The sequence below is a fragment of the Paramisgurnus dabryanus genome, chromosome 8 (assembly GCF_030506205.2).
Source record: "Paramisgurnus dabryanus chromosome 8, PD_genome_1.1, whole genome shotgun sequence".
Lineage (NCBI taxonomy): Eukaryota > Metazoa > Chordata > Actinopteri > Cypriniformes > Cobitidae > Paramisgurnus > Paramisgurnus dabryanus.
The window spans coordinates 34,470,864-34,486,579 of record NC_133344.1 but is presented as its reverse complement, the minus strand read 5'-3'; the positions used below and the strand labels follow the sequence as shown (position 1 = coordinate 34,486,579).

Below are 15,716 nucleotides of genomic sequence, written 5' to 3'. Positions count from 1 at the left end.
AAATGTTTTGGGTTCCTATGTAATCTACGTGTTGTTTATTTTGCTTGTTATATAAATGAGCTACTTTAAAATGACTTTGTTGTTATTTATTCTTCGCAGAGTTTACCGGATGTTACGTGGTGACCACGAAAGCTGTTTGTTTATGTTGTTACTGCTGAAACCCTCTATAAAGAAAGTCATGTTTAGAAGATGAATGTAAGTAAATGATGACAGAATTTTCTTTTTTTGGGGGGGTGAAAGACTAATATACAAGTAAGCTAATAATTTGAGAAAAGTATTTGAGTTTGCATTTTTGTAACTCACATTTATTCTCAGTTGAAGGGAAACAGTATCACTGTTTATGTTTAAAATAGGCTTTACTTTGAAAATGTGATAGCAAAAACCAGTGAAAAAAAGGAAAGGAAATTTAGTTTTTACACAGTTGCTATTTTACCATTGTGGTACAACAGTTTATTGTGAAGCAATGGCAGCTTCTCCGAGACCCCCATTCAGCAGCAGGGCTTGAGCCGGGCTACAGATAATTAGATCACCGCTATCAGTTTCACTGTCCCTTTTCTCCATCACAATTTACATGATAATAACCCTCTCGATGGTCCCCCACTCTCAAAAGCGCTTAGACTTTCTTTTCTCTTTCCAACATCCAAATGATTCACCGTCTCACCTTTAAATGCACTTATGGGGAGGGAATAAAAAGATTTCCCTGGGAAAACTCTCAGAGTGAGAAACAAAAAGGGCACGGCAGAAAATGTCCACTGGCACGTGATTTTACAACATGCAAAAGTGCAATGAATGCGTTAAAACAAGACACTTTGTTAGTGCTGCCATAAACGGGTTTAATGTCTGGGAAAGTACAGTTTAGTGGAGTAAATCTGAATTGAATCCAGTTTAGCTGTAAATCGGCACATCTGAGGTCACTTTTAACGTTTGTGATCTGCGAAAAACAAAACCTCTATCAGTCAGATACTTTAAATAAATACTTGTTATGTGCAACACTATGTTATTTCATTTAAACTTCAAAAAATATTAAACAGAATTCGGCAACTCAATATGTTTCCTTTAAAATGTAGACATATAATCCTGACTTGTTCGATAAGACAACATTATCCCTTAAATCAATGGTAATCTCTCCATATTCAAACACTCAGTTAATCCCTCCATCCTGAAGTGTTTTCTTTCAATGCTTAAAATCAGAGCTACATCTTTGATGTGCTTTCACTAAATCAGGATCCGATCGGACCCGTATGAAACTCCCAGCGTTGGATCCCTCCTCAGCATTCACTGCTGGCCAAGAAACTTCCAGTGAATGCTAAATTGTTTACAGCGGCTATTTCGCTCATACCTAGGATTTCTTAAGGTCAAAATTTCTTCTGCCACACTGGGCTTGAACTGCACTTTATTCCCCTTTAATTTAACAGCTCCGGCAGCTTTTCTAGTTAAATCGACTGTTCATTATTGAGCCTCATTTTACGAAGGGGCTGTGAGGTGCAGTTTAATGAATCTCTGGCACAAAGATCCCTTTCACTGGCCGAGGAAGAATAGAAGCTATTTAGACCATGTAGAGCTGTATGTCAAAGCCAGCCTATAATAGTTGTCAGACACAGGCTAAAATTCCCACTGGTGCGGGAATGCACGAGAAATCGACTTCTAGCGAGTTTCAAAAGTTACGGAAAAACAACAGCACCTGTCCCAAAGCAAACATCTCCTATAAGGACTAATAAAACATATATCCGATAAGCATCCAAAGGGATATTATGTAACCTTAAACTAAATTATAAATTAAAAGACCAAAATATAAATGACACTGCATGTAATGTACTGTAAAAAAATAAACCTAAATTATAAAAAACTTATACAAAATTTCTGGAATGTCTTAAAAATCTAGCATGGAAAGTTAAAGATAAAATATAATTAAATGTCAAATAATTATTAAAACAGTTCTGTTGTCTAAAATTTATAATGACATTGAATAAATGTTGTATATAAAATGACTTTTATATAAACTAAGGCTGTCAAAAGATTAATCGCGATTAATCGCATCCAAAATAAAAGTTTGTGTTTACATAACATGTGTGTGTACTATGTATAATTATTATTTATATCTTATAAACACACAATCATATATATTTATATATATATATTAGGGATGCACCGATACCGATACTGGTATCGGCCTCGATACCACATTTTCTTAAGTACTCGTTAAAAGTCCCCCGATACCTGGAATCGATACCACGGTCTGAGAAATGTCTATGTTTGAGCGGCGTGTAAGGGGTTAATGCCTCTTGTGTTGTCCAAAGAGGCAGAGTTTACAACAAACTGGAAAACTAGTCCTTTGTTTTTTTTGTTAAATTATATGACTAAAGCTGTTACCTGTAAATTTAAATCATGTTTTTTATTAAATACTCGGTATCGGCAAGTACTGAAATGCAAGTACTCGTACTCGTATTCCAAAAAAGTGGTATCGGTGCATCCCTAATATATATATATATATATATATATATATATATATATATATATATATATATATACAAGAAAAATTGGTTATATTTATATATAAAATATTTATATATAATATAAATTATATAAATGTATATAGTGCTGGGAAAAGGTTAATCGCGATTAATCGCATTAAAAATAAAAGTGATTTTTTGCATAATATATGAGTGTGTGCTGTGTGTAATTATTATGTATATATAAATACACACACATTCATTTATGTATTTAAGAAAGATTTACACGTGTATATATATTTATTTATATTTTTATATATTCTATATTATATATAAATAAATAAAAATTATATATAATTAAAAAATCTGAAATGACTATATGTATGTGTGTGTGGTTGAATATACATAATAATTACACTCAGCACACACACACACACACACATATTATGCAAAAAAATCACTTTTATTTTGAAAGCGATTAATTGCGATTAATCTTTTCCCAACACTAATATATATAGTATATAAATGCAAATATTTCTTAAATATATACATGATTGTGTTTGTGTGTATTTATATATACATAATATTTACACACAGTACACACACATATGTTATGTAAACACAAACTTTTATTTTTGGATGCGATTAATCGCGATTAATCTTTTGACAGCCGTAAATAAACACATTTTAAAAGACGCATTTTTCATCATTAGCATCTATTAGTTGGTCTTCATCATTAAATTATTTTGTTAAATTTGTACGCATATAATAGCTTTGTTTGTTTTGAAATATAAACAAACATACCTCTTTAACTTTATCCTTAAGGTATGTGAATCTTTATCTTGTTCAACTTATACCATAAATATTTTTAAATTAGGGTTTATTGTAATTATAGCGTACAAGCAACAAAGCCAAATACATCCAAAACGTGCAAATAATATTAAAAAAGTAATATTATAGCAAACATTTATGTAATTAAGTGCAAATATGCTATTTACAAAGAAAAAATGTGCAAAATGCCAACAGGATATATTCACATACACAACAAGACAGTTAAACCCCTAGGCTATTGTCTTTTTGCTCTGTGGGAAGCCTCAGACAAATCCCTCTTAGTTGCAGGTGGTCAAGCATGAGCAAAGAGTTAAGTCCCAGGGTCCCTCTGCCCCTCCCATTTGATGTTCTGACATCATTAGCCCTGCCCCCTAAAATAATCCTCCCTTCCCCCAAACTCAATCCTTGGGCAGAAAAGAGGGGAACTGTGAGCGTGTCCACCGTGGGACCAGGGGTAAGCAAGCCACCCTGGAAATGTAGAGATAAGTGATATGCTTTAGAGACTCTCTACTGGAAATTACTGCAAACGTCTTGCACTTGTGGCGGAGAGCGATGGCTGTTCAAGCTGCCATCATGAACTCTCAGTTCTTAAACTTTTGCTTTCCTGGCTCGGTCATGGAGTACGAGATGGAAAAGGGTCTGGAGGGCAGCTTTCTGGGTGAGGTGGACTGCGAGGGTGACTTTAGGGAGACCACCAGAGATCTTCTCAGCTTCATCGATTCGGCTTCCAGCAACATCAAAATTGCATTGGACAAACCTGTCAAGTCCAAAAGAAAAGTCAACCATCGCAAGTACCTGCAGAAGCAGATTAAAAGGTGCACCGGCATCATTTCCCAAGGCGCCGCGTCTGTTCAGGAGCCATGTAAAAGACAAGACTCGCCTCAACCCAGCAAAACGCCACCCAAGAGGGACGGGATGCAAGCCAACCTGCAAAGCAAAAGCCTGGCTGCCCTATTCAACCCGGCGAAGGATGTACGAGGAGAAAGGGCCAAGAAGCCTCCGTTGCGACACCGAAACCTCCCTCCGTCTTTCTTCACGGAGCCGGCCAACAGCTCCAGAGTTACATCCACGTCTGGCATGTCGCTTAAAGACCTGGAGCGAGGGACACCAGAAGCCGCCGAGTTTTTGGAGCTTCTTGGGCCCGACTACAGCAACATGGTTTCAGAGCAGGATCTATTTCACACCAGGATCCAACAGGATGTGAGCGGTGGCCCCGAACCTGGCTCGTATGATTTCGTGACTGCTGGTTTTTTATACACAGAGCCTTGGGGAACTCCCAAAAAGTCAGGGGACATGCGGACGGCACCACTACAGCCAAACCCTTATAGTCAAGCAGACATTTCTGGCGCTTTGCCGGTGGAACATAGCTCGCCGTGTGCACTTACCTTTCCAAACTTCTTCACAGACTGCACTGCACCTCCGGTCTCGTATGATCTGACAAACGGATACAACAGAGGAAGCTTTCCTGCTCTTTAAAATAGAGATTTCTGGCATTACTTTAAAAAAAATGCTGTTGTTTAGTATGGAAATGAGATCTAATTCAATTGTTTGACAGAATATACATGCATGCTACAGCATCTAAAAATAACCTTGCATCTCCTAAAGTTTAAAAGAAACAAACATTTCTAATCATAAAGCGAAAACCTCAGGAGTTTATTTTATTTCTTCTTGCATTTAAAACAAGTCAAAATTGCTACTATAATTATGTTTGCCTAACATGGATGTATAACATAACTCACTATTTTTTAACTTAGGCATTGGTTGATTGATAATACTACCAGTTGGAAAATATTGCAAAAATAAACAAATTAGGGATTTTTTTTACAGAAGTGATCTCAGAAGGCTCTGCATCTTTGTCAGTCAAAGACAAACAGTGACCCCATGAAGTATTTGTGCACACTCGAACAACAAAATATCAAACCAAGTGGCATCTGCAAACAAATACTGCTAGACCTTTTCTCAAAATTGAGTTTTCTAGATAATTTTTAAATGATGGGCTCCAGTGTCATTCTAGTGTATGTAAGTAGTTTTATTCACACATTAGCTACATCATTTGATAACCAGAATGGGTCCACATATACTTCAAATATCAAACAAGTACTATTTTTGAACAAATAAATCATGCAATGCAACACAATTATACTTTTTATACATTTTAAGTGTGTTTTAATGGTACAAATACTTTTGGGGGGCCACACAGGAAAAACTGCAATATTAGCAAATCACGACAATCGGCCTACACTGTTATAGACCATTTTGCAGGATATACAGACACTAGTCTAGAAGCACTTCCTGATTTATTATTTTTTAAACTGAACAAAATATTAATATTAATTAATTAAAGAACAAAATACAACCAACAGAAAATTTAGAACTGAATCGAAATGTCAAATAAATGTGAACTAAAAAATTAAAAACAACAGGAAGTGCTTCTAGACCAATGTTGTTTACATCTTGCAAAATGGTCTATATCGATCACCGTTCATGTAAAACAAATTGTTACGTTTGTATACCTAAAACAATAACTTCTCATTTCAATAACTCCTCAAACATCTGTACTTGTAGCTTCCTGGTATACTTCCTGGTATAGGTATGTGCATAACTGGCTACAACTATGTACTGGTTATTTTTTTTACTTGCAAAACACAACTGTGTTACAATCATTTCATCTTAAAAGGTAATGCATGAATGTAGGCACTGGCCTTAAGTTGTTTTGTTTTAGGGTAGAAAATGACATATGATATAAGACATTTCCATTTGCAATGGGAAGAACAATTTAAAATAAAGGAAGCTAATGATTTATTGTATATTTAGTTGTAGTCTAAATAAGTTTTATGTGGAAGGCATTAGCCGAGAGGGAAATGTGTGCTAGTAATTTATAAGCTGTACTAGTTTTCACTCTTCACAAGGGTTTTAGACTCATTGGGGCAGTTTCCCGGACAGGGTTAAGATTAATCCAGGACTAAGCTTTAGTTATATTTTAGCAGTGGTACTGATATATGTAAAAGGCGTTTTAAATTCATTTTCAAATATGCATTTAAAGAAAAGCCCTGTTTGGGAAACCACCCCATTTTGTCTGACATTTGCATTTTGGGAAACTGATTCTTCATGTCTGTATTAATGAATCTAGCCATCTAAAGGCACACTCAATGAAAGTTCTGTTCATTCATAAAGAGACAAAATAAAGCTGGTCTTTATATCTGTCATAGAGATGATCTCTTTGTAGCCTACAGTTAAAGATTTCAGTCAGTGTCAGTCAGTTTTATGTATTGAGTGAACTGTCTAAAGAAATAGACTGTGTAACACTGAAAATACATCACATTTAAGAAATGAAATCTCAATGTATGTGTGAGCAATTAAGTTAAAATGTTTCTACTACAGGCAAAAACTTTTGAAACATTGAGGAGGAATCAGAGGGTGTAACACGTTTCAGGTTGTGGCTCCCTCTGCTGGCTGAAAGACTTTAGTTGAATTCAGCACTTAAAATGAATCGGCACTTACAATTAAAAGTCAATGGACTGGGTCACATTTGTTTTCATGATTTATTTTTACCAAGCGCCACACAAAGATATGTGCTAACATTTTTAAGTATGATAAAATGAAGCATTTATGACGAAATACTATTAAAAAATAAATATTTTATTGTTTGCTACAATAATCCCAACATAGTCAAGTAGAACTCAGCCTCAAGTCACATGCTTTTAACAAATTTACTAACCTACGTACACACTCGTTTGTGTAGCGCCCAAGGGGGAACCTTCCAATCTCATCGACTGGCCACTAGAGGCTGGCTCCAAAAGAGAGTCGTTTCCCATAGACCTCCATTTTAAAATGCCCAACTTTACAGTAGAAAAGAATATGTTTACAGCCTGGTACAAAAAGTATTTTGGTCTGTATAGCTAATTTTGCCCTTCATGACAACTGTGAGGTGGGTGAATTTTTCTGTAACTCATCCGTTTAAATTATATTAAGCCTTAAAGTTCTGCATAATTAAGGGCGTGGCCATTTGAGTGAAGGTTGAACAGCCACTGCTGTCACTTGAATCGAGCTATAGGCGGGCGTGGTTTCAGCAACCAGTCACCTCAGATTCACCCACGTCCCTAACTCAGTTTTTTTTCTGGGTTGTTTCATGGCAGAACAAGGGCATACCCAAACCGATTGTTTAAAAGAGAAAATCGCCACAACCATGGGTTTAAACAAACCAGGATGTTTTCAGTGTGTTGTTACTACCCTTTAACTTTAATGAAACCATTATTTTTTTCTTGTATGATGATGATGATGATAACATTTTCAAATATCAAGTTAATTCACTGGGCAATCTTTACCGACAATAATGGTTTTACTACACTAACCATGTTCATATGGTTTTTGAAAAACATGGTTTTACTACAGTAACCATGGTTTTTGGTTTTAACTGTAGTAAAACCATGGTTCGTAAGGGTTGTTTTGGATTTGAATAAAATTATATATATATATATATATATATATATATATATATATAGAGATTTGTACCAACAATCAATTATTTTGTCCAACAAAAATAATTCAACCTCAGCATAGCGTTCAATGTAAAAACTAATAAAATGCACCATACTGTATATTTCATCTATTTGGTCTATTAAACGGCAACAATGGTATATATTCTCAATAGCAGTTATCATTCTCATCTCAAGCTGTTAACATTTTTAAAATATCATCATAACCTAAGAAGTTAATGTCAAGCACATCATCACGCAATCTTCAGCTGTTGTTTTTTTCTTTCTTTACACAAGATGGCAGTATTGCTGTTGTAATCAAATTCATTTCTGAAAAAATAGACACATCATTACAGTTTCATTTATGACACACTATACAATATCAAAAACTTAACAACTCTCTGTTTCTCTCTTTCAACAGGTATTGTTTCAGAATAGGGAAAAATTGTACTTGTTATAAGCATTCTTTTTTTTGTATTACTGCCTCCCTATAACAAATCGCATTATTGTAATCTTTGTAAATCGCTTGATAAAAACGTCTGCTAAATGCCTAAATGTAAATATTTATCGACAGGAGATATATAGCTGCGTATGTTCAGCTAGTATTGTGTGTGTAGTATGTAACTAGTTTGTAAAGTCTAACATGCAGGAACATTAGACACTTTATATCTTCACTTATTTCTTAATGCAAAGGGCTTTAAGCTGCTGAGCACGTCATACTTTTAAGTATAATACATGTAATTGCAATTTGATCATACAAAATGGCATTTTAACACCATCTATTTTATTGCCTTCGCCCCACCTGTTGTGTCGTCCCATGTAAGATAAACAGTATGAACAGTATGGTGTTATAATGACTCAAATGAGTATCTAATCTTATTTCTTGGACAAGATGGGTTTCTACACTGCTATAATGTATAGAAGGTATATATACTCTGTATATTAAAATACATTTATGTTCTGTTCCCTCAGAAATGTGAACAGCACACTCACAAGACTCCAGTACTGTGATTATTATGCAAAAGAGATGAACATTTACTTTGAGTACAATGAGGCACTCATTGCTACCCAGCATATATTTTGGAGAAAAAAGAGGCCTATTCTTTTAAAAAATGATCAGAGTCTGAACATGCAGTCTAAGAGGAGATATTAAGATTCTAGATATTAGCTTCTTTACAAAAAAGAGAAAGGTCATGTTGTACAGATTTAAATGAAGTTATTTGGCTTTGTATCAAAAAGTGCAGCTGGGTTTCATTACATGAAAAAGGCTGCCTTTCCCAGTTGAATGTGATTTTTAAGTACAATCTGTATGATTTTTAGCAAGAAAATAGTTAATTGTTTATTTTACGGTGTTTTAGTTACACATATTACATGTTGTTATTATTATAAGAATAGGAACATGCAAAATTACATGCACCTAAACCAAACCCTATAGTAAGTTGTTAGTCATTACGACCCAATACTTATGATTACACTGTAACAAGGGTACTGTAAAATAAAGTGTAACCGAAAAATGTGTATCTTGAATAAGCGATTTTAATATATGTGTGTTGCTGCTTGATTGTGTTATTAAAAAATGTAACAGTTTTATATGACACATGCAAGGTCATGAAGGCAGTGTTGGTGACTTCTTTTTCGAGGGCGCACCATGCGAAATTCGTCACAACATGTATGTAGCCCATCATGTGTGTGGGTCGTTATTTCAAAATATGTGTTCTGCGCGTCGAGCGATCCTATGTGCATCACGTGTCTTGTCAAAATAAGTGTCTGCTGCAGATGCGTCTAAAGGGTTTATGATAAAAGCGACGCTTGCGTTTGCCAGATACTCGTATAATCTCATGCGTAATAATCAGAGTTTAGTGTTAAGGGAGTGTCTTGCATGTATTTTGTGATCGTGAGCGTCTCTTTTATCATAAACTCTTTCGACGCATGTGCAGAAGGCACTTATTTTGACAAAACACGTGATGCACATGACACACATGACACTCTGAACACATATTTTGAATTTGCGCCCCTCGGATGAGCAGTCACGAGCCGCCACTGCATGAAGGTACGAAAGAAAACAACCTTTTGAACTTTTTAATTAACAAATCTTTGATTAGATAAATACATGAATAATGTAGTTGGTATCAGCTATTCACTCAGCTATTGTTTAGTACATCTGAAACTATAATAATATATGTAAGCAATAAGGTACAAGAGTATGGAGGACAAAAAATGACTGTATATAAAAATAAATACATTAATATAAATAAATACATTAAAAAATACATTAATTTTTTTATTTCTGCATGTATTTATTTATTTCTACATTTATTTCCATATATCTAAATTTATTTATTTATGTATTTATTAATTAATTTATTTATATACACTTCAGTCATTTTTCATCCTCCATACGAGAGGCTGTGCTTTATCGTGAATAAGTAATGACTGAAGGGCATTGTAGGCACACAATATTAAAGTAAAAAAGAAAAATGTATTAGCGCAACTTTCATGAAGTTAAATCATTAAAAGCATTCTTTCCGCTAGAAAAAAACATCCCTGACCGTAAACAACAACGTTCCGGTGTGTAATTTGCATGAAAGTTTAAATAAAAACATCAAACCTATATGTATGGTTGATAAAGGCGCAGTGATAAATAGAACTACTGTTGGGTGAAGCAGTCACAGCCGTGTTTTATTGTGAATAAAGCACAGCCATTGACCAATCGGAATCAAGGATTGGAACTAACCATTTTATAAATGATTTTAGAGCACTGTTGGGGTATGTTGTCACAAAAGCTCATTGGGCACTCAATGGTCTGTATCTTTTCAACTGGGCAACATCAGTGAAAATAACTGAAAGACTTTATTTTTAAGGTAAACTATCTCTAGGAGATAAAAATCACGACAGCTAGTCCCAGTCTCTGTTTCCAGACAAGAGGGAAACAAAATGACCCACCTTTTTTGTTTCACACTAGCAGAGATTTCTCAATAGAGCCAATTCTCCAATTATTGTCTTCCTAGATATCCATTTCTGAAAAATGTACCCACCCAAGGTGACTAATAATTTGCGCCGTCATGGTTGAAACCTGTGGCGACGTCTCCATTTTTATTCGTATCTCACCATGTTTCATTAGAATAAAGGCATAGCGATGCTGTGCTAATGAGGAAGGATTACACAATTCATTATTATTGCCTTGGAAGGATTACCTTGAACAGACAGACTGGCATCCAGAGGTTGCACCCGGGGAAATTAATCTATTTCAGACGATTGCACAGATGAAGTGCCAGAGAATTATGAAAAGACTCGGCGAGCAAGCGGACCGCTTTGCACTTTCCGGTGAATGTGGTCTTACTGGAATGAAGCGAAGACAAATCCATTGCTGTCTGACAGATCCTTTCCTTAAAATGAACAGAGGCTAAATATCGGAGGTGGGGGATGACAGCCGTGTGATGTGAGACAGCCCGGGGATGAGAAACAAGAATCCTACACTTTTTTTAAAATTGTAAGACATCGACGTCTTTGAATGCAGGAAGTCTTGTGTTGTTTGAAGTTTTGACAGAACTAGGAAATTACTTTACACTCGTTTGAGGCAGTGTTGGGCAAAATTCAAAAGGTTTCTGTCAATTTGTGAGTTCGAAATTGGATTTTAATTGTCCATGCGTCACAGAACATTGAATTGCAATGAGAAAAAATCTAATTTACTGAAAGTTACAGTTACTCAATAGACAAATCAAATTAGTTCATCTTCAATACTGTAACAAAATGTAATTACATCATTCAGTTTGACTTATTATGCCTTTTTTATTTGTTGCTTGATTTACTTCTTTGAAGTAGAAAATCTGCTGATATAAAATCCAATAAGAACATGCTATGAAAATATACGCTTTATATCTTTAACATTGACTGAGTAAGGTCATGTCAAAAATTGAAATCAATGCAAAGTCAATGACTTTAGCTTGGATTTTACACTGAGCAACTCTCCAAATGAATAAGGGCAACATTTTTAATATACAATTATTATACAATTTTCATCCTGTTTGTTACCCCTCACATAAAATCCCATTCAAGTTCTGTTACACACAACTCCAGCTTCAGTCACAACCTGACAGGTGATCCAAACATTTAGTGACGGAGAGCTGGCAACATCTCCAAGGGTTTGAAATATTTAGTTGAAAAGCCATCAAAGAAACCCCATTCCTCCCACATATTTCATCTCGGTTGCAATATTCTCGTCGTTTCATGTTGACGATTTCAGGAGATCTAAAATGAAACGAAAACAAGCAGCTTTCAGCTTTCTCTGTCACATCAAAAGCTGAGCGCAACAAAGCACGCAAGGTAAACAATTCATTAAAACTGGTGGAGGTTACCCCCAATCCACAAAAACAAATGGTTCAATGCTCCCGACAGAAAATGCAGAAATAACTCCACAAACAGGATCTTCCGTCCAATGGCTGTTATTCTTTTGAAGATCAGTCAAATCGGGCACAGTGATGTGAATTGGTGCATGTATTAAAACCTTCATGAACTAAATGTATGTACTTATGAATATTTGAAGTATCTTGCTGCTTATATAATATGATGCTTTATGATGCAGTAAAATAAACCATGGTTGAGCACGTTAAAGGGAGACTTTTTTGAAAAATGGGGTTCATTTTCCAGCTCCCCTAGAGTAAAACACATGAGTTTTACCTTTTTGGAATCCATTCAGCTGATCTCCGGGTCTGGCGCTAGCACTTTTAGCATAGCTTAGCATAATCCATTGAATCTGATTAGACCATTAGCATCACGCTAAAAAAAACAGTTTTCGAGTTTTGATATTTTTCCTGTTTATAATTGGACTCTTCTGTAGTTACATTGTGTACTACAACTAAGTTGTTATTTTCTAGGCAATATGGCTAGGAACTATAGCCGCATTCTGACGTAATCAAGGACTTTGCTGCTGTAACATGGCTGCAGGAACCCAAAAATAGTCCCCAGCTAGGTAACTTTCAATGTGACTAGCACTAAGTTTGTGTAGTTGCAGGATTTTTTTGGCAATGCGTAATATCATTGCCCGAAGATTGTCTCAGTGGACTCCAAAACAGTAAAACTCATGGGTTGTTAAAAAAAACAAAACATGGAGTCCGAGTTTGGATTGGATCAAAAAATCCAATCATGGTTTTGATCTGGATCAATTCTTCACTTTGTGTTGATGTGTCAAAACATTTTAGTAAGATTGGGATTTGTTTGATCCCAAAACGTAGAATTATTCTGAACTCATCATAAGGGTGGATTTAAGAACAAAAATGTAATAAAACTTCTAATAAAATGTTACTTAAACTTATAAACCTAGAGTAAGTCTTCAATACAACATTTTTATTATGTAATGTTTATAAATGTATCATAGGTTTGTTGAATTTTCAGTTTGTTCAGTTCTATGCTTATAATGATATTCAAAGTAAAACATTGGGCTACCATTTAAACCTTCCAGTCAATTAAGAAAGAAAAAGTCCAAATAAAACCCTCATTCAGCAGACAATGGCAAACCAAAATATTTAACATTTAATTTTAACAAAAGTAATCCTTAACTGTCATTTGGCACTGTACAGAATATTCATTAACCCTTATGCCTTGTTGGGGCCATTTTTGGCCATTTTTCTTAATTTGGCCACAACTTTCTCTGTGTTTCGGCAAATGGAATGATTTTTGGTGACAAATCTTATATTTACACCTATTTTAAGAAAATGCTTTGAAATTTTTTAAAAACTTAACAATATACAGTGGGGAAATTTACTACCCTTACGTGTTGTTAGCGGCCAAAAATGGCCACTAAATTAAACTGCTGTAAAATTGTATCGGATTAAATTTTTTTTCTTTTTTTGCATAAATCTGTTAATCATCCTCAGTACTGATCAAAACTACCAAATTTTTACAAAAAGTCCATGATTTTAACTCTTTCATTGCCAAGTTTATAAGTGGTGTCACTGATTTGGGAAAAACACACACACAAAATGACAGATTTTCAATATAAAAAGTGACTGTGGACTGGATTTTCTTTTACCTTTTTTACAGTCTTGGGCATGTCAAAGATTGGTAAAAACATTGGCTTTGATGCATTTTTAGTTTTTGTGCAGCATCATATTTTATTTTTTTCTCCCTCATTTATTGTTTGTGGCCATTTTCCCCCCATTGACTTCCATTATAATAACATTTTTTGATTGCAGAGCCATGACACCTTATTATCATGCATTTTTGATTCTTTGTGGTTTTACCTTTTGCAAAGAGGTAAAATTTGTCATTTTTACTGTTGATCACCATGTGGCACCATTAACCCTTTAGTATGCCTTTGCAAAAAACAGAGCTTAAATTGTGGATTGTTCATAGAGCTATATGGACTATAATAGCATATTGTGTGTGTGTGTGTGTGTGTGTGTGTGTGCGTGCGTGCGTGCGCAAATCAGTGGCATCACTTATGAGCTTGGCAATTAAAGAGTTAAAATCAGGAAATTTTTGGAAACATTTGGTAGTTTTGATCAGTACTGAAGTTGATTAAAAAATATTTATCCGATACATTTTAACAGCCATTTAATTTAGTGGCCAACACGAAAGGGTAGTAAATTGGAACAAGGCACAAGGGTTAAAATCATAATCATCAGATCATGTTTTGTTTTTTAGGGCCAGAAGAACAGACTGAATGATAAATTGAAATAAACAGTAAGTGAAATTTGTGTTGTTTTATTGTCTCTTCAAGTAAAAACACTTAGTGACTACATACCAAACAAACTACCTGCTGTTTCTTACATAATAGTCAACATAGACATGTGATTAGATTTGCTAATCTGAAAAAGTGTGTATCTGGATCAGGGTGATCCAATCCAGTTTTGCTTTGAAAAACTAGGACAAAAGTGAGGTGGTTTATCTGATCATGGATAGCGAAACATTGGAATTTCCAAATCTGGATCATTTTGAACTTTTTGAACAACTGATGTTTAACTCTAGGGGAGCTAGAGTGTTCCTTTAAATCTGCAATCTTTATGCACCTGGAGACAGGGTTTTATTGGGTGTTTAAGTATGTTAAAGAGTCATTTAAGCAGTATGTACAATTAACATTTTCTATTGTTAGCTAGATTTGAAGTTGTCACACCCTGAAGTTGTTACAAACCAGTATAAATGTATTTATTCTGCTAAACACAAAGGTAGATATTTTGAACAATGTTTGTAGTTAGTTTTAGAGCACCATTGACTTCAATAGTATTATTTGTTTTACTATAAAAGTCAAAGGTGCTCCAAAACTGCTAGATAACAAATAATGTATCTACTTTCAGCAGAAGAAAGACATTTATTCTGGTTTGTAACAACTTCAGGTTGAGTAAATGAATTCTTTTCATATTTGGGTGAACTGTCCCTTTATTTATTATTAGACCTCCAGATTGAGATCATAAGATAGTGTTGCACTTGAATTGGATCTGAAAGTTAACTGGCCCACATCCTGGAGTGCTTGGAAAGTGAAAGTCCTTCACCTTTGAAAAGGGGGCAGCTCTTGTAATTACGAAAGAGAGGTCCATGATAGGCAATGGGATTTTCTGCACTTTTATAAGATCTTATTTGTCTCTGAGGACTCTTCAGGGTTATTAAAGCTCTTTTTTGTGGAGGAGATCGGACATCGTTTGCAATTTTAGATTGGGTGTTGCGTTCATCTTGTAACCTGCTGCGAGGGGGAGGTGGAGCTGAGTCACATAACCTAGATCAGTGCTTTTCAAATGCTTCAGGATCCATGTTTTAGATTAAGTGGTGCCCCAACATTGTTTGTCATACTACACTAAAATGCATTAATAATATCATAGTACCCCATAGCCCCTACAATATGCCAAATATCTGACATGACATGACACATTAGATAAAATAGTTTATTATGCATTTAGCCATATTGTTCACTTTGTGTATTTTGATTACACTCATAGAAAAAAAGTTCATAAAATGGTCCCTAACTTAT

At 34.9% G+C, this 15,716-nt stretch overlaps 1 protein-coding gene across 1 annotated transcript; it reads left to right on the top strand.

Moving 5' to 3' along the window:
- The first annotated feature begins 3,133 nt into the window (after positions 1-3,133).
- Positions 3,134-6,804, top strand: fam181b (family with sequence similarity 181 member B). Its single transcript, XM_065281631.2, has one exon. It carries the CDS (start codon positions 3,834-3,836, stop codon positions 4,755-4,757), a length of 924 nt encoding a protein of 307 aa, XP_065137703.1. The 5' UTR covers positions 3,134-3,833; the 3' UTR covers positions 4,758-6,804.
- The last annotated feature ends 8,912 nt before the right edge of the window (positions 6,805-15,716 follow it).